General features: G+C 45.7%; 1 protein-coding gene across 1 annotated transcript in view; it reads left to right on the forward strand.

Annotated features, from left to right (window-relative positions):
• BANP (BTG3 associated nuclear protein) overlaps positions 1-14,001 on the forward strand; it is a 115,941-nt gene extending 101,940 nt beyond the window's left edge. The window contains exons 12-13 of the mRNA XM_054640759.2: positions 8,680-8,823; positions 13,245-14,001. Coding sequence (XP_054496734.1) covers positions 8,680-8,823; positions 13,245-13,316 — 216 coding nt within the window. The 3' untranslated portion in view covers positions 13,317-14,001. The remainder of the gene's footprint in view (positions 1-8,679; positions 8,824-13,244) is intronic.
• Positions 14,002-27,658: the final 13,657 nt, after the last annotated feature.

The raw sequence follows: 27,658 nt of genomic DNA on the forward strand, positions 1-27,658 counted from the left end.
ACAAACAGCCAGACGCAGTCAGGCTCAGACTGGAGGATGTGTGAAGAAAATCTGCTCATCTAAATCAAAATAATTCATCCCTTAATGGGCTGGGAGGAGGAAGAACTTTCCCTGACACTCTCAAAACTCCTTCCCCATCCCACAAATCCCTGTCAGCCACAGCTTGTGCTCCTTCTCTCTGCACAGCTTTCGGGATAACCTTATCAGGTTATCACTTTTATTGCTGCCCGACTCCTGATGGATGTTTGGGCCACCAAAGCTGCCAAAAAAATGATGGTTTGTATAGAATTAATCCTTGTATTCAGTTCTCTTTGTCCAGCATTTCCCTCTCTACTCCAATAGCTGGAGTGTCCTAAGAATTAAAAAATTTCTTACCAGAATTTCCATGGATTAGAGGAAAGTGTGGAGTTGTGGAGGGAGAAGATTCTCAGCAGTCCAGGGAACATTCTGAGTTTGCTGCTTGGAGACAATCACATTTTTGCTTTCAGAACTGAGGGGTTGATTGTAAAAATAAGGCACTTTAACCTTCTAAAAGTGGATTTTATACAGCTCTGGTGAGTTTTAGTTCCACTTCCACTCGTGTGGCCACACATACTCACAGGGCTTGGTTTGGGGTGGATTTTCCCTCCTTTTCCCTCCACTGAGACCAGATTTCAGTGGGTAGAACACGAGTGAAGCTGAACTGGCTGCACACAACTATTCCTGAGCACAAATATGTGCTCCCAGCCTTTATTTGAGGTTCTATCCTCGTTTTACATTATCCCAGCTGGGTATTAAAGTGAGCTCCAGAACTGGCAATGGCTTGGGGAAAAGCAGATGTGGACTCAGAGCAAACAACACTTCTGGGTCCAGAGCTCTCCTTGATGTCTGCTTCAAACTCACACTGCAGGAAAAAAAAATAAAATCAAATGGAGAGGCCTTCCAAAATGCCTTTTCAAACATGCAAATGACGCTGGGAAAGTTTAACATGTATGCAAATGTAATCTGGAGAGGGGAATTAAAGACCTTTGGCTGGCCTGGAGGCTCAGCTGGTAGCAAAATAGAAATTTCGTGCTGGATGGGAGAGCGAGGTTCAAGCACAGGCCAGGGATGGCTGGGAGCTCCACGTAGGTGAAACTTGGAGCTCTACAGCAAAGCCAGGGGTTCAGAGATGTTCTGGTTGCTGTAATTGCATCCCCTGGATGTGGCTGGAGAGGAGAATGAGCACAAAGGGTGAACAGAGGGTGAGGAGAGCACAGAACCTCGGGGAGCCCCGGCAAGGGTAAAACTGCCCTGACAACTCACATATGGTTGGAGTTTAATCCACGGGGGAGAACAGGCACTCCACGCCTGTGCCAATTGTTTTCCACCCCCAAAGCAAAGAGATTTTAATGATTTATAGCAGAGCAGGGTGGATGTGTTACCTAATGGCTTTAGAATGACTCGATGCAGTTTTCGGAGCGATGCAGGAAGTGCAGTGGATAAACAAATCCCTTCTTGTTCCTCTTTGTTCCCGTTTGAAACAGAGCTTTGGTTCTCTGCTAAAATCCAAATTTCTCTGGGAGTGCTTTCCATGCAAGCGGAAAAAAATTTTAAATTTTAAAAATCCTTTCCAGAACGAGGATTTTATTTGCGGGCTCAGTGTGGAATGTAATTGGCAAATCCCATTTTTGAAGGATTTGTACAATTCTTACATGTCAGGCTACTGGCTTCAACTTGAGACAAGTCCATAAAGGAGGAAATTAATTCAAGGAATCACAAATTCATTTGCAAAATTGGGAAAGCATCATAGGCAGTCCCAGAACTTGTAGTACATGACTTAAACAAACTGACACTCTCTGAGGAGTCATTTCTGTTTTATGGCTGGAAATTAGAAAAAGAACATTTGCATCATTGCAAATGCTTGGTGTGAAAGAAGCACCAATTCCCAAGCTTTTGTCCAGGGGATTGGAAACATTTGTCCACTTAGTGCCTTGGCAAAAGGGAAGCACCTGTGGAATTCCAGCAGAAACGATGTGGCCTCAGGTGGAGAAAACTGAGATAATTCATGGCTTATCTGTGAGCCCTGCTGGGAATCTGAGAGTGCTGATTTGTGCTGATTCTGATCTTATTAAATCCATCAAAACCCAATATTTTAAAAAGTACAGCGGCTGTGTGGAACAACATCCATCTCCATGGAGGAAATCCATCAGCTCTCCTAATGGCTTTTCCTCAGGAAAAGGCTTTGGACATCAGAGATGATTTTCTGGGGTGGGAGATGATGGATCACTTTTAATATCCAGCCCATCTGCTCTGAGTTCTGGTCACTGCCAGAGCCACACTCACCTTGCCCACTGCCAGTAATTGAAATAAAATAGATAAAACTTCTGTTCCTCTGGACTCCTTGGACATGAACCTTCCTAGGAGATAAAAGCCAGGATTGGAGCTGGAGTTGGGTGTTTTAATTCCTTTCCTACAAGTATCTGTAGTTTTTGTAGGGGTTTGGAGAAGTGCAGGTGTTCTCTCATATGGTTTTCATTCCAAACCCCATATGTTTGTTTTTAGCCGAAATTCTGGGATTCATATTCCCCCTCCACATGGAAATACTCCCTATAACACGGAGAACTCCTCGTGTTCAGTAGAGCTCTGTCACTCCTGTCACGAGATTTGGGTGGGAAAGGAAAACCAAAGACAACAGACAGCTCCAGGCTCTGCATTCCTCCCCTGTCCAGGAGATCAGGGAGCATCTTCCCAAAGGAGTGGGGCTGTTAAAGAGAACAAACCCTGAGGGCCCGAGTCTGCTCTTTAACTTGGGTCAAGTTTCCCCTTTTCCTTGTCCTTGGGAATTTTTTTCCATGAATTATATCCAGAGCAGGGTTTTTTTTTTTTTTGGTGCAAGTTTCTGTTAGAAACTCATTACTGTAATTCAGGTAATTCTCCAGAGCACTGTTTGCTCCTTTAAGTGCTCTTTAATTGTCAAGCACTGGCTTAGAACTTTCTCCAGCTCCTGATTTATAGCTCAGGCTCCTCACTCTGCTTTTTCCTGCCATCCTCCTCCTGCTTTTCCTTTGAAGCCACCACGAACTCCTGATCCTGATGGATGGAACTCCAGCTGGTGACATAATTCCAGAATTCAAGTGGAGGAGGGAGAAGATTCATTTTCTTAGGCCTTTTCCTGAGCTGTGCAACCCTAGAAGTTCTCTTATGTCTCCATGCTTGTTTTCCCATCCATATTTCTCCTGGTTAATGGGATCCTGTCGGGGACAGTAGGAGCAGTGTTTCGTTACTCTGGCAACAAGAGCCAAACTTTCAGATGTTATTTTGCTTCTATTAAAAAAAAAAAAAACCCACTGCCAGTTATGATGTAAACATTTGCAGCTCCCCCTAAATCTCTTTTCTTTCTGGAATTGAAGTGCAATGACCCTTCTGAGGGCAGAGTGAGGGATTGGAGCAGACATCTCCCAGCTGTGTGGGATTTGGGGAGATCCTCAGTGATCTGCTCAGGTCTCTGACTCTTTTTAAGTGGCATATTTACTGCCAGCCTCATTGGAGGGGATGGAGCTTCTCAGCAGCACTGAGAGGCCAAATCCTCCTCTGAATTTATTTAGGAAAAGATTGGATCCTCTCCCTGCTGCAATTGCCTGAAACCTTCAGCAGAATGTCATGGGAAGTGCTGAAAATACCCCAGCATTTCCCCTGACCTTTCTTTTCTAGCAGAACTAATCCCACCAGGAATTCTAGACCAGGGTGCCATTTCAAGCCAGGTTTGTATTTTCCAGACAAGCAGGGATTTGCCCCATTTGGATGGAAAGGGAGCCATTCCTTCAGGAAGGAGGGATCCTCCCCCTCCTGGCTGGGTTGTGGCACTCACATATTTCCCACCAGGCAGATGCTGCATGAGTGACCCTCAGTTATTCCTTGGAATGAGCTCTCCTCTCCCAGGTCACTTGCAGGAGTCTGCATCACCCATCTTTGACTCCTTCTTGAGCTCTTGCACTCAGCAGCTCCAGTTTAGGAAGATTTCCCTGACTCTGGAGTATTTTTCTCTGGATTATGCAGCCATTACTCAGTTGTACATTGAATAAAACCCAACAATAACATTCTTCTGGAAAAAAAAAAAAAATTAAGCCAAAGGCTTCTTTAGTATTGCTCAGAGCAGTGAATTATCCTAGAGATCTGGAATTGCCCATTCCTGAAAACTCCTCCTTTGGGAGGCAGTTCCATGGGTTTTGCTGCGCTTGCTGCTGGCACTGAAGCATTTCTGCACAAACTCTTGCAATTGTGCAGATGTGGGGACTCCTGAGGGGCCTTAAAGCTCACCCAGATCCACCCCTCCTGCCATGGGACACCTTCCACTATCCCAGGTTGCTGCAAGCCCTGTCCAGGGGACACTTCCAGGGATGGGGAAGCCAGAAATTCTCTCGGAATTCCATTGCAGCACCTCCCCAGCCTTGCAGGGAGGAATTCCTTCCCAATATCCCATCCCTCCCTGCCTCTGGCACTGGGAGCCATTCCCTGTGTCTTGTCCCTCCATCCCTTGCCCAAAGCCTCTCCCCATCGTTCTTGAGGCCCCTTCAGGCACTGCAAGGTCACAGTTTGGTCACCCTGAAGCTTCTCCCAGTTGAACAATCCCAGTTCTCCCAGGCTTTCCCTTAGGAGAAAGCTCCATCCCTCTGAAGCGCAGGCTGGTTTTGGGAAGAGCCCTCAGGTACCTCCAGAGCCATCCTGAGGAGTTTCCCTTGGAGCACAATTCCCTGGGAGGATCTCAGAGCAGGAGATGAGTCAGAGGAACCACCCAGATTTCCTTTCTTCCCAATATCCCCTCGAATTTGATACAGGGAGTGAGATGAGGTAACTCCTGTTTCCATAACCAGTCATTCCTACTGAAATTCCATCTGCACTCAAACTGCCAATTAATTATGATTCTAATTAACCTTTGCACGTGTGCTGGTTTCAAGTGGATTTTCAGTGGAAATCTGTGTTTGGATTTGATGCATTTGACATCATTGTTCAGGGCCTGAACCATCCCTGCCAGAAATCAAAGCAAAGCCACACTTTGCCATCACTCCTCTCACTCCACCCGACCATGGCAGGCAGGAAAAGGAACATTTTGGGGACATTTAGGTGGTTCCAGGTTGTGTTCCTGCATTTCTCCAGGACAGGAAGGGAATCCTGACCATGGCAGGCAGGAAAAGGGACATTTTGGGGACATTTAGGTGGTTCCAGGTTGTGTTCCTGCATTTCCCCAGGACAGGAAGAGAATCCTGACCGTGGCAGGCAGGAAAAGGGACATTTTGGGACATTTAGGTGGTTCCAGGTTGTGTTCCTGCATTTCCCCAGGACAGGAAGGGAATCTCAGATCTGGGATGGTTTATTCTTCTTATGCAATTAAATAATGCCCCTGCTAAAAACACAGTCTGGGATTCTCCTTTTGGTTTCCCCCCACTCTGTGGAGCTGAAATCAGTTTCCTTTTCCATGGCTGGGATTTTGGGGGATTTCCAGGAGGTGCTCCCTGTTCAATGGCTCTGCTGGGGGTTCCCTAATGAAGCTTTGACAGATTTAAGGTCGATTTTTGCAAGGTTCCACTCAGCACTCCCAGAAATGCACAGCAGGGACAGTTCCTCCACTCTGAACTGCTTTGATTTATGCTGAATTTATTTTCATATCGGCGCATTTCATGTCAGAAAGAAATAACAAATTTAGGCAATGGATGCTTTTTATTTTGTTTTACTTTTACCCAACACACTTTTATGCCCAGAACAATTAATTGGGACATTAATAGGAATAAAGCACTCGAAAGCTCTTGCAGTGGGATTTGCTGCAAGGCCTTATCCCACAACCCTGCATTTCCTTCAGAGTGGAATATTTGAGCCACTAAATGAATGTTTTTCTGGCATTAAATGCAGGAGATGGTTTTAGTTTAAGGCTCCAAAAGTTTCAGACTGAAAAGAATCAGGGACAGGGAGTTATCTTTTTGAAGAGAACTCTTATCAGCAGAGCTTCTTATCATTTGGAGGAGCTGTGTTTGTCATTTGAATGTGTTTGGCCATCAGTGTCCCAGGGTTTTCAGCTTCCAGAAACATCCACTCCTTCTGGGATTCCAAACCTCACTTTGGTTTAAAGAAACATCCCCTTTTATTGCATTCCTGCTGTAGAAATGGGGAAAAAACATGGAAAAAAGGCACCAAAACCCAATATATCTTATTTTTGAGATTTTTATAGGTAGGCAAACACATATGCTTGCTCAGAGTAATAAAAGAGCTCACAACAGTAGCAAGAATGGTTCAAAAAGGGGGTTTAGAAGGTTTAAAATGGGGTTTAGCAGGTTCAAAGGATGTGCTAGGAATTTAAACATGTTTGAATAATTTTGGAAGAAGTTGAAAGAAAATTTCTTATATTTTATTCTTTTTTTGAAAAATTCCCTTTCATGCCTTGGCAGTTCAATGTTAAATGGGAATTATTTGTTATGAGATAAAATGGACTTGACATGGAAAGAAAGAGAGCAGAGAAAGTAGCTGGTTTCCATTATCAATATTCATTTTACTATGTTTTGTGTGGTAAACACCTCACTGAAGAAGGGTCAAAATAGAGAAATTTGGGAGATCAGTTGTTTTCATGTCCCAAATCCCCAAGACTTTGAAGAGAGTATGACAGAGGGGAGAAAAAGGGGGAGAGGAGAGGGAGGAACCTGAAGAGAAAGGCAGAGATTCAGGTCAGTGGGATGACACAGGGGGGATCCCAGAATCCTGGAATGGTTGGGTTGGAGGGGACATTGGGGTCACCCCATCCCACCCCATGTCCTGGACAGGGACATCTCCACTCTCCCACGTGCTCCAACCCAAACTCTGCCAGGACTCTGTGCTCGTGGGGTTGTTCAGGCACTCCCAACCCTTCTGAATATTCCAGCTGAGAAATAAATGAGAAAAAAATAATTTCAAACCTGCAGGGGATCAGTGGGACAAAGGGTGATCCTGACAGCATGGGGTGCTTCCAAAACTAATACTGTGGGAGGAGAGAATTCTGCTTATTCCTTCAAATCAGATGGGGACATCCTTGAGCAGCTTGGTGCTGGTGCTGTCCCAGAACACCCAAGATCCCAATAAAATCCTGACAACACCCTGGAGGTCATTCCTGGAGGTCACCTCCTCTTCCTCCCACGCTCCCCGGGGAAATTCGGGTGCAGCCCCTCGTCCATGGCCACCCACCCTCAGATCAGCTGAGAAATCATCCTTTGGTCAGCAGAACCTTTGTGAACAATGTTATTTTTTGCTCTTTGTTCTCTTCTTTTGGTTTAAAAGATTCCTTTTGTTCGTTGTGTTCAAATGTTTAGAAATCCCTCATTTGTGGCTCATAAAAGTTAAACCTGGATGTGGAGCTGAGTTTGAGAAATGCAAGGGGGACTTGTTATTTTTTTATATACATTTATTTTATTCTGATTTTTGTTTCAAGAAGGGAATTAAAATGAGTTTATCCCAAGCCCATTTTTAAGTGCTTTGAGATGGATCAGTTTTTCTGTGAGGGACTTACTGTCTTCTCCAGCCAAATGCAGATGGGATAAACATAAGCATTAATTAGGAATTCCTAAATCTACACCTTCCTATTGATAGGAATATAAACATTGCTGTAATGAATGCCTGGGCTGTGGGAAGGAATATTTTGGATTTGGGTGTTCATGCAGGAAAACCTTGCTCAGTGATTTCTGATGGTATCACACTCACAGCAGGATCTGTCACTCTGTCCTAATTAACTTGTCAAAATTAACATAATTATCAATCCCACAAGACCAAATGCATTGAGCATCCAGTATGGGAATCCATGTGCTCTGTGTTTTGTGGGAAACCCTGCTGGGAGCAGCTGGGACTGAGGGACAGCTTCTCTTGTGGTTCCTTTAGTGGGTTTTGGTGTTGGATCTGCATTTGTTTGGGTGGTTTATGGGGTGTTCCTGGTTGGATTTCTCTGGGTGTTCATGGGGTGTTTCTGGTTCTGTTTGTTTGGATGGTTCATGGCATGTTTCTGGTTGGATTTGTTTAGAGGTTCATGGGGTGTTTCTGGTTGGATTTCTCTGGATGGTTCATGGGATATTCCTGGTCTGGGAGATGGCCTGACCCAAATGTGAAGACAGTTAACTACATTTTATATGGAGTTCAGAGCAATTCACTAATGCAGTACAGGATTTGAAAAATACAAAAATCTTAAGGCATCAGCCCTGCTGGGCAGGGAGCTGGGACCAGTTGCTCTCTGTGCTCCTCCTGATGCCTTGAGAGGCTGCCTAGAACAGGGGCTAGGCAGTATTAAAGGAATAAAATAGACATTTATTAAAAGGTCTTCAATGGATACACCTTGGGCAGTACAAGAGCCCAGCCAAGGCTACCCCCGAGTTTTCACACTTTTATAAGATTTGGTCCATTTCCATATTGGGGTTAATTGTCCAGTCACAACTCCAGGTTATGCAGTCCCATCCTCCCAGTTTGCTCTCCTCCATTCCCTGTTGTTTGCCCTTTTTGGGCCTGAAGCTGCAGCAGTGTCCTTGGTTCTGGGCTGGAAAAGAATTGTTCTGTGTGACTGAGCTGGGAGAACTCACTAACACTTTATATGGAGTTCAGAGTTGTGAACTAATGCAGTGCAGAGCCTGAAAATAGAAAAGTTAAAACCTAAACATCACTGGCAGCCTGCCTTGGTGGCATTCCCAGCCCTCACCCGTCTCTCCTGCCCTCCCACAGGTGCTGCAGGGGGCTCAGCTGATCGCCGTGGCCTCGGCCGAGCCCGCGGCCGGCGGCGTGGACGGCTCCCCACTGCAGGGCAGCGACATCCAGGTGCAGTACGTGCAGCTGACCCCTGTGACCGACCACGCTGCCTCCAGCCAGGTATGAGCCACCCCTCCTTCTCCTTCGAGTTCTTCTCCTTCTTCTCCTTCTTCTCCTTCGAGTTCGAGTTCTCCTTCTCCTCCTTCTTCTCCTTCTCCTTTTCCCCTTCTCCTCCTTCTCCTTCTCCTTCTCCTTCTCCTTCTCCTTCTCCTTCTCCTTCTCCTTCTCCTTCCTGTTCTCCTTCTCCTTCTCCTTTTCTCCTTCTCCTCCTCCTTCTCCTTCTCCTTCTCCTTCTCCTTCTCCTTCTCCTTCTCCTTTTCTCCTTCTCCTTCTTTCTCCTCCTTCTCCTTCTCCTTCTCCTCCTTCTCCTTCTCCTCCTTCTCCTTCTCCTTCACCTCCTTCTCCTTCTCCTTCTCCTTCTTCTTCTCCTTCTCCTTCTCCTTTTCTCCTTCTCCTTCTTTCTCCTTCTCCTTCTCCTTCTCCTTCTTCTTCTCCTTCTCCTTCTCCTTCTCCTTCTTCTCCTTCTTCTTCACCTCCTTCTCCTTCGAGTTCTCCTTCTCCTTCTCCTTCCCCTTCCCCTTTTCTCCTTCTCCTTCCCCTTCCCCTTCTCCTTTTCTCCTTCTCCTTCTCCTTTTCTCCTTCTCCTTTCTCCTTCTCCTTCTCCTTCTCCTCCTTCTCCTTCTCCTCCTCCTTCTCCTTCTCCTTCTCCTCCTCCTCCTTCTCCTTCTCCTTCTCCTTCACCTCCTTCTCCTTCTTCTCCTTCTTCTCCTTCTTCTCCTTCTTCTCCTTCTTCTCCTCTCCTCTCCTCTCCTCTCCTCTCCTCTCCTCTCCTCTCCTCTCCTCTCCTCTCCTCTCCTCTCCTCTCCTCTCCTCTCCATCATCCTCATCTTCCTCTTTCCAAACCATAAAACTCATAATTTATAATAAGAAACATCATTTTTTGAAGGTAGAAATGATCCTTGACTGCTCCTGCTTTGCTGTCCTTGCTTAGTGCCTCTGGAGAAGTTATTTCGGTCACTGGTGTGTCCCTGAAGGCTGAGAGCCTCACAAAGGACAGCACCAAAAATGTGGCTGCAATCAGCCAAAAAGTATTTTCAGACTGAGGTTTCCCTCAGAAAGGTCATTCCTGTTCTGACAGCAGTTTTCCAGTTGTTTTGATCAACAGCAAGTCCAGTTGGAAGTGAACACTTGATCCTCTCTGCTTGAGGAGGAATTATGGGGTTTTTTTTGGTCGTTTTTAATCAGCTTGAACAAGCATGAAGCTGAGGCTAGAAAAAGTCTGTCATCAGCTTGAAGCTTTGGTGACAGCACCACAAAGCTGATTTAAACCAGTTGGAACACGTTTTTCTGAATTTGGTCACACGTGGTTTTGCAAATCCCACTCCGTGGGCTTCTTCAAGTGGTTGTGGAATTCTTTGTGCCTCGCCACTGCCCTTGACAATATTTAATTTTTAACAGTGCTCTGGACACTGAGGGTGTTCTGCAGGGATTGTGCTTTGTGTTTTATGGATCCTCCATCACTGCTGCTCCTGTGGATTTAATAAATCCAAGAACTACTGTTGTATTTGTGATGAAGGAAGGAATGATGAATCTGACTCCATGCTCTCAGAAAGCTGATTTATTATTTTATGATACTATATTATATTGAAGAATACTAAACTCAACTATACTAAAGAATACAGAAAGGATACTTAGAGAAGGATAAAAAGACAATAATGAAAACTCCTGACTCTTTCCAGAGTCCTGACACAGTTTGGCTCTGACTGGCCAAGGAGTCAAAACAATTCACAGCAGAATCCAATGAAACAATCACCTGTGGGTAAACAATCTCCAAACACATTCCAAAGGAGCAAAACACAGGAGAATCAAATGAAATTCAAATTATTGTTTTCCTTTTTCTCCGAGGCTTCTCAGCTTCCCAGGATAAAAATCCTGGGCCAAGGGATTTTCCAGAGAATGTGAAGGCCACAAACAGCAGGGATACCCTGAGCTGGGAAGGACCCACAGGGCCCATGAGCCCAGATAAGCTCAGCAGGCAGTGAGAGCTGTTCCTCGTGCTGCTGTCCCTACTCCAAGCCTGGGCAATTCCCACATTTCCCTCCTCATCCAGCACCTCCTCAGGAAGGAATTCTGGAGCAGGGTCCCCAAGAGCAGCAGTCCCCAGGAGCTGCTCCCTGTGCAGGGACACTTTGCACCCTGTTGGTTTTACACTGTGGTGAGCCCCAGAGCTTTCCAGGGAAAGCAGGGCAGGAACGGGACAGGAAAAGGGCAGGAAAGGAAAAGCAGATAAGCCCCAAAACAAGTCAGCCATAAATGTTTCCTCGCTTTGCACCCAGTGAAAACTGAGGATCTGGAAAGGAGCTGGAGAAACCAGCTTGGTGTTTGCACTGCTCTGAGCTTATCCATCATTCAGGAGATTTTTGTGGATAAAGAAATGGAATTTTCCTGTGGAGAAGGATCTCTCATCTGAGGGGAAAAGTCTTATCTGACAGAAGGGAAAATCCCCTGACACTTCCACCTGGTTCTTGGTCAAGGTGCTGAGAGGTTCCCAAGGATTTTGCAGCTCTTTATCAATCAAAGCTCAATAAAGTGGAATTTATTTTCCACCTGGGTTGGATTCTGTGCCAATTCCCTGTTAGAAAAAGCACAAATGTGAATTTATTTCATGTCTCACTACAAGGTACCAGTTTTCTGCCCTTTTTTTTCTTGAAGTGAATTCCTGCTCTGAGTTCAGCTGGAACAGATCAAAATCCACTTCAATTTTGTATTTTCAGTGTATTCGTGAATGATTTTTGCTTGGCTTGTTTTCATGTTTTGACAGCAGTTTGCAAAGTCTAGAAATACAGAATATTTGGATTAAAATTCTGTGCTCAGATGCAATGCTGGTGGTAAATTTTGTTAGATTTGGAAAAAAAACCCACCATCATTCCAAATATAAATTCTTGTAATCCCTTCAGGTCTGAGGTTGGATCAATATTTGGTGATGCTGTTGTGCTGATATTTGATAATTCTATTCACTCAATACACTTTTCCTCTAAATGGGAAAGAAAACCTTGAGGATTATTTAAATTTTTTTTTTGTGGTATCCAATTTAGCAATCTCATAGATTGATTCAGCACCTTGGCATGAATTTATTGAACTTTTAAGCAAACACAAAATACCCTTCAAATTAAACAGGGAAAATATTCCTGTAGCCAAATGCAACCACTGGCACCAAGGCATAGGGAAATAAATGAATTTAGGAGCAGCACATTAGGATTTTGAAGTTCTGGTGTTTTAATTTGAATAATAAATAAGCTGGGACTGTGTAATAAAACCTAAAAGTTGGGAATTCTGCTGGATTTTCCCCCCTTGTGGATCTTTTGGCAGGTTCAAGGCTGGAGCACAAAGCAGGACCTCAAATGAGGCTTTTTTAATCACCAAAATCCTGTCAGAGAGAGAATTCTGTGGCCAGGGTGTTGCACAGAGCATCCTTTAGAGGTTTTTATGAGAGAAAATCCAGCAAGGGCAGATCTCTGGAATGAAGGGGACTTCAGAGGGAAAAAATCCTGAAATCCTTGCCCTGGGCTTGGAATTCTGTCCGTGCTGTGATGGCTGCTGGCAGCAGGGGAAGCTTTTTTGGGTGTGAGGGGCTCTGTGCAGGCCAGTGCAGCTGCTCTGGGGGCTGCTCCTCTCACAGCTCTGCAGGTGCTTTCCCAGCTCCCAGCAATTTGGATTTTCCCTCCCCTGTTGCTCCTGCTAGACAGTGAGTTGGTTTGTAAAGAGATTTTTCCTTTGGAGGTTTCAATCAGTTGTGCTCCCTTTAATTCTTCCTGGATTTCCTTGGGAGGTGAGGAGGGTCAGGAGGGATTTCCTCTGAGGAAAAGCTGCCTCTAGTCAAGCTGGTCTCACTTCACCCTAACCAGGGAAAGGCTGCAGTGGGGAAAATCAGCATTTTTAGATCCTATCCTGCTCCAGAGGGGAAATTCCAAGGACAAAGCCAACAGGAGATTTCACTGCCCTCACCCCCAGCAGCTCTGGCACTGCAGAGCTCCCTCCTGCCTTCTCCATGCTCCTCCTTGGTGCCCTTCCCAGCTCCCTGTTCCCAAAATCTCTCTGTTGGGATGAGCCTTCCACAGCTTCAGTTTGCTGCCAGACTCTGAATTTATTTCCTTTATTTGGAGCTGGTTCTTTGCCTGGGAAGAGAGAGGGAATAATTGCCTTAGTGCCACTCATGGTTTTGTAGATGTTTATCATAATTGCATTATTTCAGCTTCCTCATTAGGCTTCATGGAGGCTCTTGATGTTATTTTTGGTGCCTTTGTGAGTGTGTTCCCATTCCCACTGTCTCAGACCCCACATCCATGCGTATTTTGCTTTGGAATTTTTTCCACTGGAATTCACAAAAACTTTATATTTGTATAATAAGCTCTCATTCTCTTGGTTACACCAATAAAAATCCCTTTTGGATTGATTTCCTGCTGTCCCACTCCCCTTTGCAGGGCACTGATTCCCTTCAATCAGCAATCCAGCCAGAAATGCAGATAGAACACGGAGCCATCCAAATCCAGTGAGAGGATTGAGGAACGTTGGGGAGCTGGCAGTGAACTGCAGCCAGAAATGGAGTGGGAAGGGCTGGAAAAACCTCCCAGACCCCAGAACCTGCAGCCTTGCCCTGCTCCCCCACCCCTGGGATAACTCCAGCATCACTCAGAGGTGCATCACGACACCAATCCACGTCCTGGCCTTCAAAACAACCCCGTGGGCTGCACTTAAATCCACTCAGAGAGGACAAAACAAACCTTTCATGGGGAGAGGAAGAGCTCTCCTGCATCCAAACTGTGAGACTCCATCCCTGGCCATCCTGTTGGTCCCTCCTGTGCAAATGGAATGTCTGCAGATGTTTGGGTATTGCTGCCCTGCAGTACCTGCTTTGCCACCTAGGGAAAGTTCCAGAGCTCAGATATTTTTCACTGTTGGAACAGTCTTTTCTTTTTTTTTTTTTTTTTTTTTAATTTGCTATGGTGTTTATAACAAAAAAAAAAAAAAGGAAAATATTTAAAAAAAGGAAAAATCCCTTGACAGCAAGTCTTGGCCTTTTGCTGGTGTTTTCTGTTCAGTGTCATGAAAACTGTATTTGCAGAAGACTAACACTTTTGTTTGTACTGTTGCTTAACTACTTTTCTAGGGGAAAATGCTTTAAAATGCTGTAATTACGCATTTCTAATGAAAAATAAATGTGTATTTATGAATAGTGCAGCTCTAAGTTGCTCTGCCTTGGGAATGAGTTTGGGTTGGCTGGGAAGGAATGTCCTGGAGGAGCTGGGGATGGATCCACATTCAGCCTCTAAGGAAGAACCCAATCTCAGACCACTTTATTTTCTAAATTCCCAGACCTAGACCCTTTTATTTTCTAAATTCCCAATCCTAGGCCCTTTTATTTTCTAAACTCCCAGTCCCAGACCATTTTGTTATCTAAATTCCCAGTGCAAGAAACATGGGATAACTGAATTTTTTGAGTGTGCAAAATGTAATGAATTTATGAAATAGTTTTATGTAATGTGAACAATTCTGAGCTCTCTCCCTTTCAGTTCCTCCTGCCTCCTTTGTCCAGCAATTCCCCAGAGTGGGATCCATCCATCTGAACCCAACATCCAGGATCCAGGTGAAATCCCCTTTCCTCTGAAAGTTCTGGGAAATTTAATATGGATTTGGACAAAGCACCATTGTCCTATTTGCTAATCCTGAGTGCAAAGGAAACCTTTTTGCTGTCACCTGGTTATTTTAATGATGCATGTTTTGGAAAATAAGGTTTGGAAATAGAGTTTGGAAAATAAGAGTTTGATAAATAGGGTTTGGAAAACAGAGTTTGGAAAATAAGAGAGGGAGGTGTTGCTTTGTATTTGATTTCCAGCTGATTTCCCACAGGGCCATTCCCAATATATGGCTCATAATGCATTTAAGGAATTGATAAATGAGGTTTGGCCACAAATCCCACGTGTTGGAATCCAGGATAAGTTGAATTTTTAATTTTTTTGTTACCAAAGGAAGGGTTAAGCACCCCCAGCTTCTGGGAATGCTGTCCCTGGTAAGTGTTACACTTTCTATAAATTCCTCCTTCTCTTTAGGATATTTCTTGACACAGAAGCACAATGCAGACAACCACAGCTTGTGGAGCTCGGGGTCTGCAGCAGGCCAGGAATTTGGCTGCTCTTCAGCTCCTTTTTCAGTGCTGTTCCTCAGCCTGGGGGAACTTTGAAGAGCTTGGCACCCAAAGAGAGGCCTAAAAATAAAGTCAGGCCTGGACATTTTAATAATCATGGAATGGTTTGGGTGGGAAGGGGCCTTAAGAATCATCCAAATCCACTTCCTGCCATGGGCAGGGACACCTTCCACTACCCCAGGTTTTTCCAACCTGGCCTTGGACACTTCCAGAGATGGAGCAGCCACAACTTCTCAGGGAAATCCATTCCAGGGCTCCCCACCCTCCCAGGGAACAGTTCCTTCCCAATATCCATCCATCCCTGCCCCCAGTGGGAATCCATTCCCTGTGTCCTGTCAGGTAGGGTTGGGAATTCCTTCCCATTCCTCTGGTTTGTGGACTCAGAATTTTGTCCTTTTTGCGTTTTCCAGCTGAAGTTCAGGAGGAGGTTGAGTTCAGGAGGCTTCAGCACTGAGCCAGGAATATTCCAGTGAGTATTCCCTGTCCCCGCTCCCTCTCTGGGGGTTGGATCTGCTTGTCCAGGCAGGAAAGGTCTCCAGGAATGCTGGATTGATCTTGTCCAGGCAGGAAATGTCTCCAGGAATGCTGGATTGATCTCCTTGTCCAGGTAGGAAATGTCTCCAGGAATGCTGGATTGATCTCCCTGTCCAGGTAGGAAATGTCTCCAGGAATGCTGGATTGATCTCCCTGTCCAGGCAGGAAAGGTCTCCAGGAATGCTGGATTGTTCTCCCTGTCCAGGCAGGAAATGTCTCCAGGAATGCTGGATTAATCTCCCTGTCCAGGTAGGAAATGTCTCCAGGAATGCTGGATTGATCTTGTTGTCCAGGCAGGAAATGTCTCCAGGAATGCTGGATTGATCTTGTCCAGGTAGGAAATGTCTCCAGGAATGCTGGATTGATCTTGTCCAGGCAGGAAAGGTCTCCAGGAATGCTGGATTGGTCTCCCTGTCCAGGCAGGAAATGTCTCCAGGAATGCTGGATGTTTTTTCCAGGCTGTGCCACCACAAATAAATCATTCTCCAAGTGAGTAATTCAGGGATGGGTTCCCTCCTGGGAGTGTCTGTGAGGTTCTCAGCAGGGTGAAGGCACCTTCACCTCGAGGTTGTACCAGAACCATGCACAAACCAGGAAGAAATCCTGGAAGTTTTGGAAGATAAGGAAGCAGGAGCTCCTGGGGCCCTGAGGGTCTGCCTGGCTCTGAGTTTGGGAGGGTTGGTGTTGGTTCACCACGGATGTGGTTCCATCCTTGAAGACAATTTTCAGTGAATCCCCTAGAAACACTCAGTTTACATCTCCTCTTACTCCCAGTCTCTGCTTTTCTACCAATAATATTCTTTTTCCCTCAGCAAACCTTCCAACAGCCTCATTTTCACTGTTTTTACCTCCTCATACTGCTTCTGTCCAAGAGAGATGGAGACCAAGATTGTTCAGAGGACATTTCTTGTGGGCTTAGACTTGGACCAGCTGCTTCTTTTATTGGAATTCACCTCATGCCCTGCAGAATCCAGATTTTCCTGGGATGATTTTGGTGAGAGCAAAATATTTTGGCCTTCAGGTTTTTTTGCAAGAGGGTGAAGAGCCTCTGGTTGCCCTCCTTGGCCCTGTTGGTTATTTTTAATATTCAGTTCACTAAAGCCACAACCATTTATCCTGATTTTTGCTAAAATTCTCTCAGTGGACCATTATTAAGACTCTTCAGATCATTTAATCTTGAATCCTGCCTGAAAAGAAGAATCCTTAAGGGTTTCCCGATTAAAGCTAAAATATTCTGGTTTCATGGATTGTACAGCAAGAAATCAGTCTCAGAACAGTGAGGGATGTAGGGAATTTCTTGCCTGCTTTTTCTTCCCTGTTAGTTTTATGTATTTTGTCTTGCAAAACAAATCTATAAAAACCATCACCCTCCTGTGACCCAAATAAACGAGAATGTCCTCGTGAGCTGCGTTTTCAGGCATTTCTTTGCCTGTAAAGCAAAGAATTCCATCCAAAAATAAAAAAAGTTGCTCTGGTGCTCGTCTCTGTGGTGGAGCTCCTGCTGTGTGGAGATCCTCTGGTGGCCCTGGGTTTTATTACCCAATTCCATGGATGTGGAGTTTCCTGCTAGAAAAACACCGGGAGAAAACCAATCCCTACAAAAAAACCCCAAACCCTGAACCACGGTGAGATCTCAAACTCCTGTTAGAAATCCATTCTCCTGCCGAATTCCCAATTATCCAGAGCTGCAGAATTGGAGCTGGAGCTGAAATGGGGCAGGAGCTGTTTCCCATTTCCAGGGCTAAGAATGTTCCTTTCATTCCTGCTGATCCCAAGGCTCTGCTGGGAGCTGGGCTGGTGCGGAGGAGCCCTGGGCACTCAGAGCTCATTTCCTGGGATGGAGCTGGGAATGAGGGAATCACTGAGCTGGGAAAAGGGAGCTCCTGCTCCCTGCGCTGCTGCAGGCACACAGCAATGCCTCCCACCCCTCAGGGATCCCAAAAAATGGCAATTTCAGCAGGAGGAGCCGTGCAGAGCCCACAGTCCAAGGCAGGGCTCAACTCTCCTCTTTCTCAAGGTGATTTTTAATCAAATCTTGGATAAAAACCTTTTTTTCCCCATTTATGTCTCATACAAAGTTTAATCCAGCAGCAAATGTCTCCTTTGTTTAACTTCTTTTGCCTTTTTTAAATTCTATTTCTCTAAGTTTTCTCCTCTTTGTTTCCTATTCAATTTTTCCTTTTTGTGCAAAGGAAAAAAAGTCTTCTAGTGATAAATAATAAAATTTCATATTTTGGGCAGAAAATATATCTTTTATATATTTTACCTATTTTATTAATCATATGGATTTTTTAAATTAACCAATAGGCAGGAAAAAGTTCTGTAGATCTGGTCCCTCTGTTTAATCTGTTTTGGGTGTTCAATTAAACTGCCCAGTTCCAGCTCTCCATCAGGTTTATGATGAGATTTTATTTTATATAATTATTATAATTTATTTAATTTATACCATTTTCCAGTAAATGGATTATTCCAGATTTTTCCTGTGAGTTAAAGTGGTGCTGAAACACAACAACAAAAACCTGGATGGAAAACTGAGTTTAGGCTAAGCTTGTGCTCATTGTCCCTCAGTGTTCCATGACCTGGACTTTGATGGGATTTCAAAAAATTACCATAAAAATGAGAAATGTCCCTGCTTCCCTGCCTTTCCTAGGGAACCTCTGGGATTTCTGTTTTCCAGATGCACTGGCTTGGCTGGCTCTGGAGCAGGGAAATCAAAGGGACTTTGCTTTTGGTTGTTGCCACAGGGACAGAGCTCTGCTGCCCAGGGATTGAAATGATTCCAGCTGGGAGTGATGGACTCTGCATTCCCTTTGCCAGTGCCTGGTGGGAAAAGCAGGAAAAACCTGGGAGGTGTCCAGCACTGCCTGAGTGGCTGAAAGGTATGCTTCAGATATATATATATATATATTTAATTTATAGATTCATATTTTATTTATATATTTATATATATTTATATTTTTATATAATTCTATATACTTATTTTATAACTATATGTATTTATCTATTTATTTATATTGATTAATTTAAAATATTTTTAAATTTTTATATTTTATATTTATATACACCACATATTAAATATAGGTATATTTATTTTCATATTCACCATATATAAATTATAAATTTCTTTATATATAAATATGAACAATATACAATATATAGTATATCATTTATATATACATAAAATGTATACAATATCTATATTAATTTTTATATATGCACCATGGATACTATATATATTTATTTTTATATTAATACATAATATATACAACATATATTTATATTTAGATACACTATTTACAGTTATAGCTATAGTTATAGTTATATTTTTATTATAATTTTTGTTTAATTTTTATTTTTATATTTCTTATATTCTATTTATTTCTATTTCTCTCTATTTATTTCTATTTCTATTTCTATTTCTATTTCTATTTCTATTTCTATTTCTATTTCTATTTCTATTTCTATTTCTATTTCTATTTCTATTTCTATTTCTTTTTACATATTTACAATAATAAATATAATATCATTAATAATATACATCATATTTATTTTTATATATTTCTATATTTATAAACCCCATGCTCTGCTGCATTCTGAATTCCATTAATCAGGATAAACTAAAGCAATTTCAGCCCTTAATTTCATGCACAGGGAAGATGATTTTTACTGGGCTGATTTAACAGCTCCCAAAATTCCCCAGTTGGAAATTCCAGCCTTTGATGCTAATTAGGAACATTTTCAGTCAATATCCAGATTTTTCCCCGCAGTTCCCACGTGGCAGTGAACCCAAAGCCCCAAAGCTCCCTTGGGGAGCCCTCAGGTGATGGCCCTAGGAATTCTGCTGGCTCCAGTTTGGGTGGAACAGCAAATTCCCACTTTGGTGCCTTTTCTCCCCAAATTCCTGCTCCCAGCCCCTCCTGGGGGCTTCACTCAGCCCCATCCCGTGGGATTTGCCCTCGGGGCCATCTGCCTTGCACAATTCCTGGGATTTTACAGCCATTGCATGACTCAATCCTTCCTCAACTCTCTTAATCCCCCTGCTCTAATGGGCTCCCTGCTCTCCTCAGCAAAACCAGCAGAGAAATTAAAGAAAAAAAAAAATCCAAATGTTCAGAGAAGAGGAGGAGGGAGCAATCCAGGGAAAAGCCAGGCAAAAAAACCGAGGAGCAGTTTGTTGGTTCGGTTGGATCCCTCCCTCCTTTTCCATGCTCAGGTTGCCTTTCCCTCCTCTCTGCAGCCCAGGGAGGGGGTTCCTGGGGAATTCCTCCTTTTCTGGCATGAGACAGTTCCCCAGATTTCCTCGTGCACCCCAGGAGCAGCAGGAGGAGGTAGGCAGGGGGGAGGCGGAGGGGAGCGGCTTGGGGGGGGTTTTCCATCTCTTTTTCCTTTCCCATTTTGTTTGTCCCTTGCTGGGTTTTGAAGGAGTCTGTAAACATCTGGGGGGTTACATCTGGTTTGGGTTCTGCCTGAAATTCCTGGGAGTTTCGTTCTGTTGAGCGTTAGAACGAAACCAGCGGCTCCTCTGGCAGGTTCTGCCGCAGGATTTTCCAAAACTAAACTCTGCATCCCCACTCGTCCCCCTCTGACACTTCCCTGAGTTTTCATGGAAGTTTTCTTGTGTGGCAAAGAGCTCAAAGAGCTCAGTGACAAGAATGATTCCCTTTTATTTTCCATATTGTAAAAAGTGGAATGTTCTTATTTTCCTGCCAGAAAACCGAGTTTGTAGGAGTATTCCCTTAAAAACTTTGGAATGTTTGTGCATGGATTGACAGTTTTCCATGCTGATCTTTTCTTTGAGCAAACACAACACTCTTGGCACTGATAAAATCCACTGATAGGAAGTGGTTTAAGATTTTGAGGTGGGGTTTTTGAGTTTGGTTGTGGTTTTATTTTGGGATTCACCTGTGTCATTCCCTGCTCCAATCCCAGCTCGGTGCTGCACAGGTGTCCTGGGATTTGAGGTCCCTCAGGCTCTGGACTCCAAGTCCAGATCTTGGCAGATTTAATCCATGTGCAAATCCATCAAGTCAAGGGTAAATTCAAAATCTCATAATTGAAGTTTTGCTGCTGGGAAGAAAAATTGGGGGAAAACTTTTCAGTTTGGGCAGGGAAGGAACTGCAGGGGAAATCCAGGTGGGAATTGAGGCAGAGGGATTGGCAGTGTCTGGAGGAGGAGGAGGAGGAGCAATGCCCAAGCAGCTCTGGAGTGGAGGGATTCCTCATCTTCAGGTCCCTTCTGCCAAATGTCACCAAATGCAGCCCCATGGTGCCACCAGGTGCCTTGGGATGGGAATGGGAATGGGAATGGGAATGGGAATAGGAATAGGAATGGGAATGGGAATGGGAATGGGAATAGGAATAGGAATAGGAATAGGAATAGGAATGGGAATAGGAATAGGAATAGGAATAGGAATGGGAATAGGAGTGGGAATAGGAATAGGAATGGGAACGGTGCATGGCAGCCTGGGATGGGTGTGCAGGGCTGATCCCAAGGGATGCCCCTGGATCCACACAGTCCAGAGTCCCTGGATCCATTCCCAGGCTCTGTCCCTCTGTTCCCTCCCTGTCCCAAAAAGCACCACCCCATAATGTGGGAAATATCCTGAATTCAGAGAATCAGGGATCATTCAGGTTGGAAAAGACCTTTAGGGCCATCAAGTCCAACCATCCCCCAGCACTGCCAAGGCCAGGGCTGGACAACCCTTCTGGGGAAGAAATTGTTCCTAATATTGAGGAAATAAATGTCTTGCTCACGGGAAGTTCTCAAAGCAGGAGGGTTCAGTTGGGCTAAAAGTGCTTTTTACTGGGTTCTGACCAGAGGAACAATGGGTCCTTGTCCCCCTTGCTTGTAGGGGACAGCAAATTTCTGGCTGGAAATCCACAGATTGATCAACAGTGTAATAAAAAAAAATTGAGATAAAAGCAATTTTTAAAAGCCTTGAAACCTTTAATCCTTTGAGGCTGGTTTCTGAAAGTCCAGAATTAAAAATATCATAATTAAAAAGAGCTTTGCTACGGCACAGAGTTAATAAGCAGAGAACACCCAAGAAAACACTGATTTTTCTTTTAAAATGCCCCCTTCCCTCTTCCTTTTGTCCCTGATATTTTGGTGGGAGCTGACCAGACAGACCCTTCCAGCAAAAGGAGAGTTAACTCCTGGAGAAAGGGGGTGGAGAGGGAATCCCAGCTTGGAACTTGAGACTTTCCAGCTGAGAAAGAAAGATTTGGAGATGCAGACGTAATCCCAGAGCTCTGCAATCAGCTCCCTGTCAAAGGAAAAGCACATTAAGAACTGCCCAGGGCACTGGGAGCAGGGCAGGACACGAGCAGCAGTGCCACCACCTCCTCCAGGGTGAGTAGGGAAAAACTTCCCACCGAAACTCTTGGAAAATGGGTGAAATATTGGGAATGGCTGGGTGGGAAGGTCAGGAGCAGAGGTGTGTTCGGATTGTTGGGTACCAGATGCAATAGGTGATCTCTTAATTCAGGTTTTCCTGAGCTGGGGGGGTCTGGAGCACAATCTCTGCTCTTTCCTGCTGTAAATCCAAAATTCCCCACGAGCTGCCAAGGACTGCAAACAAACTCATGGAGCGGGAATGCGAATTTGTGTGGATTTCCTCTCAAAGTGGGAGCATTTTGATTTGTGTGGCTTAACTCCTTCAGCTGGAGCTGCTCTCCTTGTCTGCCTGCTCCAGCTGCAGGGTTCCAGGCAATCCCTGCCTTCAGCATGGGCTTTCCTGAACTTTGGAGCATCCTGGTGGAGCTCCACACTTTGTTTGCTGCCTGTGGGATGCTCCTGCACTGAGTGGGGGCTTTGTGCTCCAGAGCATCCAAGGATTTTCTGATTGATCCAGACACCATGAAGGATGGGAAGAAGGAAGAGATGCTGCAGCTTTGCTTTCCAAGCTTGCCAGGTGCATGGGGATGGGACATTCCAGCTGCTGTGTGATTTATTGCAGTGTTTTTGCTGATGTTATTATTAATAATATTGATATTTATGGAGCAGTTCATGGTTAACACGCTCGGCTCCCCGACCCGTTTCACGCTGGGTTTGTGGGGCTGTGTTTGTGAAATGCCTGTTTTCCATTACAAAACTGGGAGATAAACGAAGATGACAGTCACATTTTCCTAACATAAATTTCTCCCTTTCCCTGTGCTCCTTGGAAACCATAAATTCCAGCAGCCTGGCTGCCTGCTCCAGACATCAAAAGGCCCTGGGTTTACAAGGCCTGCTTGCCTGGGTCAGGTCCTGTGCAGGAGAGACACAGATGATCCAAATCATCCACATGACACCAGAAAGCTGGGATGGGAGCAGAGTGAAAGGAGGAAGCTGGACATTGTGGGAGGGGAAGGAAAATCTCCTGAGAGGACTTGTCTCAGCTGATGCAGTTCAGGTGGTGGGGAGAGATTTTCCTGCTTTTTCTGGCCAGTCAACATCTTCCTGTTTTCCTGCTCCTGCCCTAAATGTTTTCAGCCCTAAGAGCTCAACCTTTTGAGCTGAAACTCGTGGCCAAGTTGTTGTCTCATCTCATCTCCATGAATGCAACATCCTTTGCTCTTGGCAGGCTGGACCTGCCTCTTGCCCAGATCACATCCATTCACAAACTTCCTCTCCTTGGCTTCTTCTTCCCTGGCACATCAAACACTCAGCAGGGCTTTTGCTGTCCTCACCCCATATCCTGCTCTCATTTCAATCTGCTCCTTCCCCCCTGCTGCCCCTTGCCCTTGGCAGGACCAAAATTTCAATGGAAACGGTGAAAATGCAAAATTCCAAAGCAATTTCAATGCTTCCTTTAGTCCCATTCCCTGCTTCCCCGGACCTTCTGCCCCTCTGAGTTTGGATTATCCTTCCTTATGCAGCACCCACCACCTTTTGGTGGGATTAAGAGTATTTCATCCATGAATCCAGCTCTCATCATCTCAGAGCTCTGGATCAGTGATATTTCTCTTTTCATTATAATTATGCTAAGAATAAACATAATTACCTCAGAATGATGACACTGAATAAACCCAAGGCTCAAGTTACAGATGAAAAACCTTGTTCTGGTTTTTGCTCTGCTTTAAAAACTTCCCTGTGCCTTGAAGAGCAGCTCAAACCAACTGAACTATTGAAATAAACCCTTTTTTACATCTTCAACCTGCTGAGTGCTCATCAACACAGGGAAACCTTCAGTAACCAACACCCTTTGTTTGTAAGAACAAAGAATCCTGGGGCACGTTATTTTAGTCCATTATTTTAGGTCTAAATAGCTGCCATAAATAAATTTGATTTCTAAATAAGAAGAAGAAGAAGAAGAAGAAGAAGAAGAAGAAGAAGAAGAAGAAGGAAAAATTATTTGCTTCCACACAGAACCAAGGTCTAAAATCCACTCTTTTCCCTCAACCATCTCTCTTAAACCCAGACATAAAATTCACTTTTTCCTCAACCCCCTCTCTTAAACCAGTGGACCTAAGATCCACTCTTCTCCAATCCCTCATCCCATCTCTTTTAAAAAATCCATTTTTCCCTCATTCATCTCTTTTAACCCAGATATAAAATCCACTCTTTTCCCTCATCCACCTCTTTTAAACCAGACATAAAATCTCCTCCTTTCCTTCATCCCTCTCTTTTAACCCAGATATAAAATCCCTTTTTTTCCTGCCTGTGGATGTTCCCCTTCCCTCAGTGCTCAGCCCTGGGGTGGGGATTTGACTGCTGGCTCAGCATTCCCATGTCCTGCTCCTGCTGCTCTTCCCAAGCCTGGACTGGGACCTTTCCTAAGGAAATTTCTGGGTCCTGAGCCTGGATTAGGACCTGTCTGGGTGCTGAGCCTGGATTGGGACCTTTCCTAAGGACCTGTCTGGGTGCTGAGCAGGGATTGGGACCTTTCCTAAGGACCTGTCTGGGTGCTGAGCCTGGATTGGGACCTTTCCTAAGGACCTGTCTGGGTGCTGAGCCTGGATTAGGAACTCTCCTAAGGACCTGTCTGGGTGCTGAGCAGGGATTGGGACCTTTCCTAAGGACCTGTCTGGGTGCTGAGCCTGGATTAGGACCTTTCCTAAGGACCTGTCTGGGTGCTGAGCAGGGATTGGGACCTTTCCTAAGGACCTGTCTGGGTGCTGAGCCTGGATTGGGACCTTTCCTAAGGAGCTGTCTGGGTGCTGAGCAGGGATTGGGACCTTTCCTAAGGAGCTGTCTGGGTGCTGAGCCTGCCAAGAGGCAGCTCCTGCCTGGGACACATGGAGAGTGGCAGTGTCTGACCTTTGCCGTTCTCTCTTGGGAAAGGGGAGACAAAAAGGCAAGAAATAAAGCAAACAAAACAAGGAACAGCTCTGCAAGTGCCAGAAGCCAAAGTCAGTACAGATAGCAAGTCGTTGGGTGGTTTTTTTTTTCCCCTTTCTATTTTTAATCTGCTCAGTTTCATTTTTCTCTGGAGCTCGTGGAAAGGAGGAGTTTCTGGATAAGGAGAAGTGACTGAACTGGTGCTGAGACAGAAACAATCTGGGCAATCAGTGCAGGGAAGGGGGACACAAAACTCCCAAGTGACCACTGAGCTGAAGTTTGGGCAAACCTCTCTTTGTCTGGGACATTTTCCTGCTTTTGCAGAGAGCTCCAGCCCCAGATCCAATCTCAGGGCAGTGTTATTACAAGAATTCATCTCTGAAAGCCCAGCAGAATTTGTTTGGATTGCTAATTTCCTCGAGGCCTGGGGATGTGCTGGAGTGGAGGAAATCCAGGGGGTAGCACACAGGGTATCCAGTTGCAGGGTCTCTGAGGGGTGGGAAATCACTTCCCAAATGTGCCTGATAGTCCTGGAGTGCAGAAATTATTAGTGCTGATTACACCCTGAACCAAGAAACCATCAAAGCAGATCCCAGCCAGGGATGTGGGTGCTGAAAGAGCAGGAAAATGGATGGGACAGAGGGGAGATAAAGGCTCCACGCTGCTCCTGCTGTGTTTGTCCCTGGCTAGAGCCACATCAGTGGCTAAATTGCATTTCTTTCAGCAAAGCTCTTAACGAGGAGCTTGTAATTGCCAGCATGGAGCAGTCATGTGTAGCTCTCCCCCAGTTCTCTGCTTTTGGGGACCCTTGGAAAGATGGAAACCAGCTCATTTTTACCTTCAGACTGACCTTGGATCTCCTGATCTGGATGTGGCAGGTCCAGTCCTTGCTGTCCCCTGCACAGGGGATGTGGTGACACTGCTGCTCCTCCATCCCCCTGAGGCTGTGGGGAGGGCAGCCCAGCCTCTCTGGGAAATCCACCCCAGGGCCTCCCTGCCCTCCCAGGGAGCAACTGATGAGAATTTATAATGGCTCTTTCCTCAGAGACCCCAAATCACCACCTGAAATCTAAAATATCCCAGGAGAAACAGGAAACTCAGCAAGGCCTGAACTCCCAGACTCAAACAGAGGGATTTTCCTGGAGAGGTTGAAGTGAATCCCTGCAGGAGCTGCCCTGAGTCCTGTCCCTCCCCTGGCTGATGCAGGGGCTGCTCAGACACCTCCAGGACAGCTCTGGTCCTTGGGATGGAGCTGTGGCTCCTCTGCCAGCAGGGACACTCTGGGGTGTCCCCATGGGTGACTGTCCCCAGGAACAGCAGCACCCCCAGGTGACATTCCCCAGGTGGGACAGTCCCAGGTGACATTCCCAGGTGACATTCCCCAGGTGGGACAGTCCCAGGTGGGACAGTCCCAGGTGGGACATTCCCCAGGTGACATTCCCCAGGTGGGACATTCCCAGGTGACATTCCCAGGTGACATTCCCAGGTGGGACATTCCCAGGTGGGACATTCCCAGGTGGGACATTCCCAGGTGACATTCCCAGGTGACATTCCCCAGGTGGGACAGTCCCCAGGTGACATTCCCCAGGTGGGACATTCCCCAGGTGGGACATTCCCCAGGTGACATTCCCCAGGTGACATTCCCCAGGTGGGACATTCCCCAGGTGGGACATTCCCAGGTGACATTTCCCAGGTGGGACATTCCCCAGGTGGGACATTCCCAGGTGACATTCCCAGGTGACATTCCCCAGGTGACATTCCCCAGGTGGGACATTCCCCAGGTGGGACATTCCCCAGGTGGGACATTCCCAGGTGACATTTCCCAGGTGACATTCCCCAGGTGGGACATTCCCCAGGTGGGACATTCCCAGGTGACATTCCCAGGTGACATTCCCAGGTGACATTCCCAGGTGGGACATTCCCAGGTGGGACATTCCCCAGGTGGGACATTCCCAGGTGACATTTCCCAGGTGACATTCCCCAGGTGGGACATTCCCAGGTGACATTCCCAGGTGACATTCCCCAGGTGGGACATTCCCCAGGTGACATTTCCCAGGTGACATTCCCAGGTGACATTCCCCAGGTGACATTCCCAGGTGGGACATTCCTCAGGTGACATTTCCCAGGTGACATTCCCAGGTGACATTCCCAGGTGACATTCCCAGGTGGGACATTCCCAGGTGACATTCCCAGGTGGGACATTCCCCAGGTGGGACATTCCCAGGTGACATTCCCAGGTGACATTCCCCAGGTGGGACATTCCCCAGGTGACATTCCCAGGTGACATTCCCAGGTGGGACATTCCCCAGGTGACATTCCTCAGGTGACATGCCCCAGGTGGGACATTCTCCAGGTGACATTCCCAGGTGACATCCCCAGGTGGGACATTCCTCAGGTGGGACATTCCCCAGGTGACATTCCCAGGTGACATTCCCCAGGTGGGACATTCCCCAGGGAATGGCATCTGCCCTGGGAAACCTTGGAGATGAGGAACACTCATGAGGAGGTGGCACCTGTGGCTGACCCAAGGGGGTTTGGTGCTCACCTGTCTGGTCTCATGAAATCCATGTCTTAAAACCAACATCCAGGGGAAATCCTGGAGAATTTAACAGAATTCCCACTTTTTCCCAACCCTCCTTGGTTGGTTTAATGTTTGAGGTGCAGCTTTGTCCCAGACAAACCACATTAACAGAAGCCCAATTCTGGTCCTTCTCCCCAGGAATTTGTGCTGTTGCACCTGGAAAAACAGGATTCCCTTCAGGAAACCCCTTCAGGAGTGAGGGATCTGCAGAGCTCTCAGTCCCCAGGGCCTCAAGGTTAGTGGATTTTCTGTTGCATCCTTTTAAAAACCACTGGGACTGCAGCAGGATGGGGAATTATTGTGGAGGATAAATATC

Source organism: Agelaius phoeniceus, chromosome 12 (genome assembly GCF_051311805.1).
Source record: "Agelaius phoeniceus isolate bAgePho1 chromosome 12, bAgePho1.hap1, whole genome shotgun sequence".
Classification (NCBI taxonomy): Eukaryota; Metazoa; Chordata; class Aves; order Passeriformes; family Icteridae; genus Agelaius; species Agelaius phoeniceus.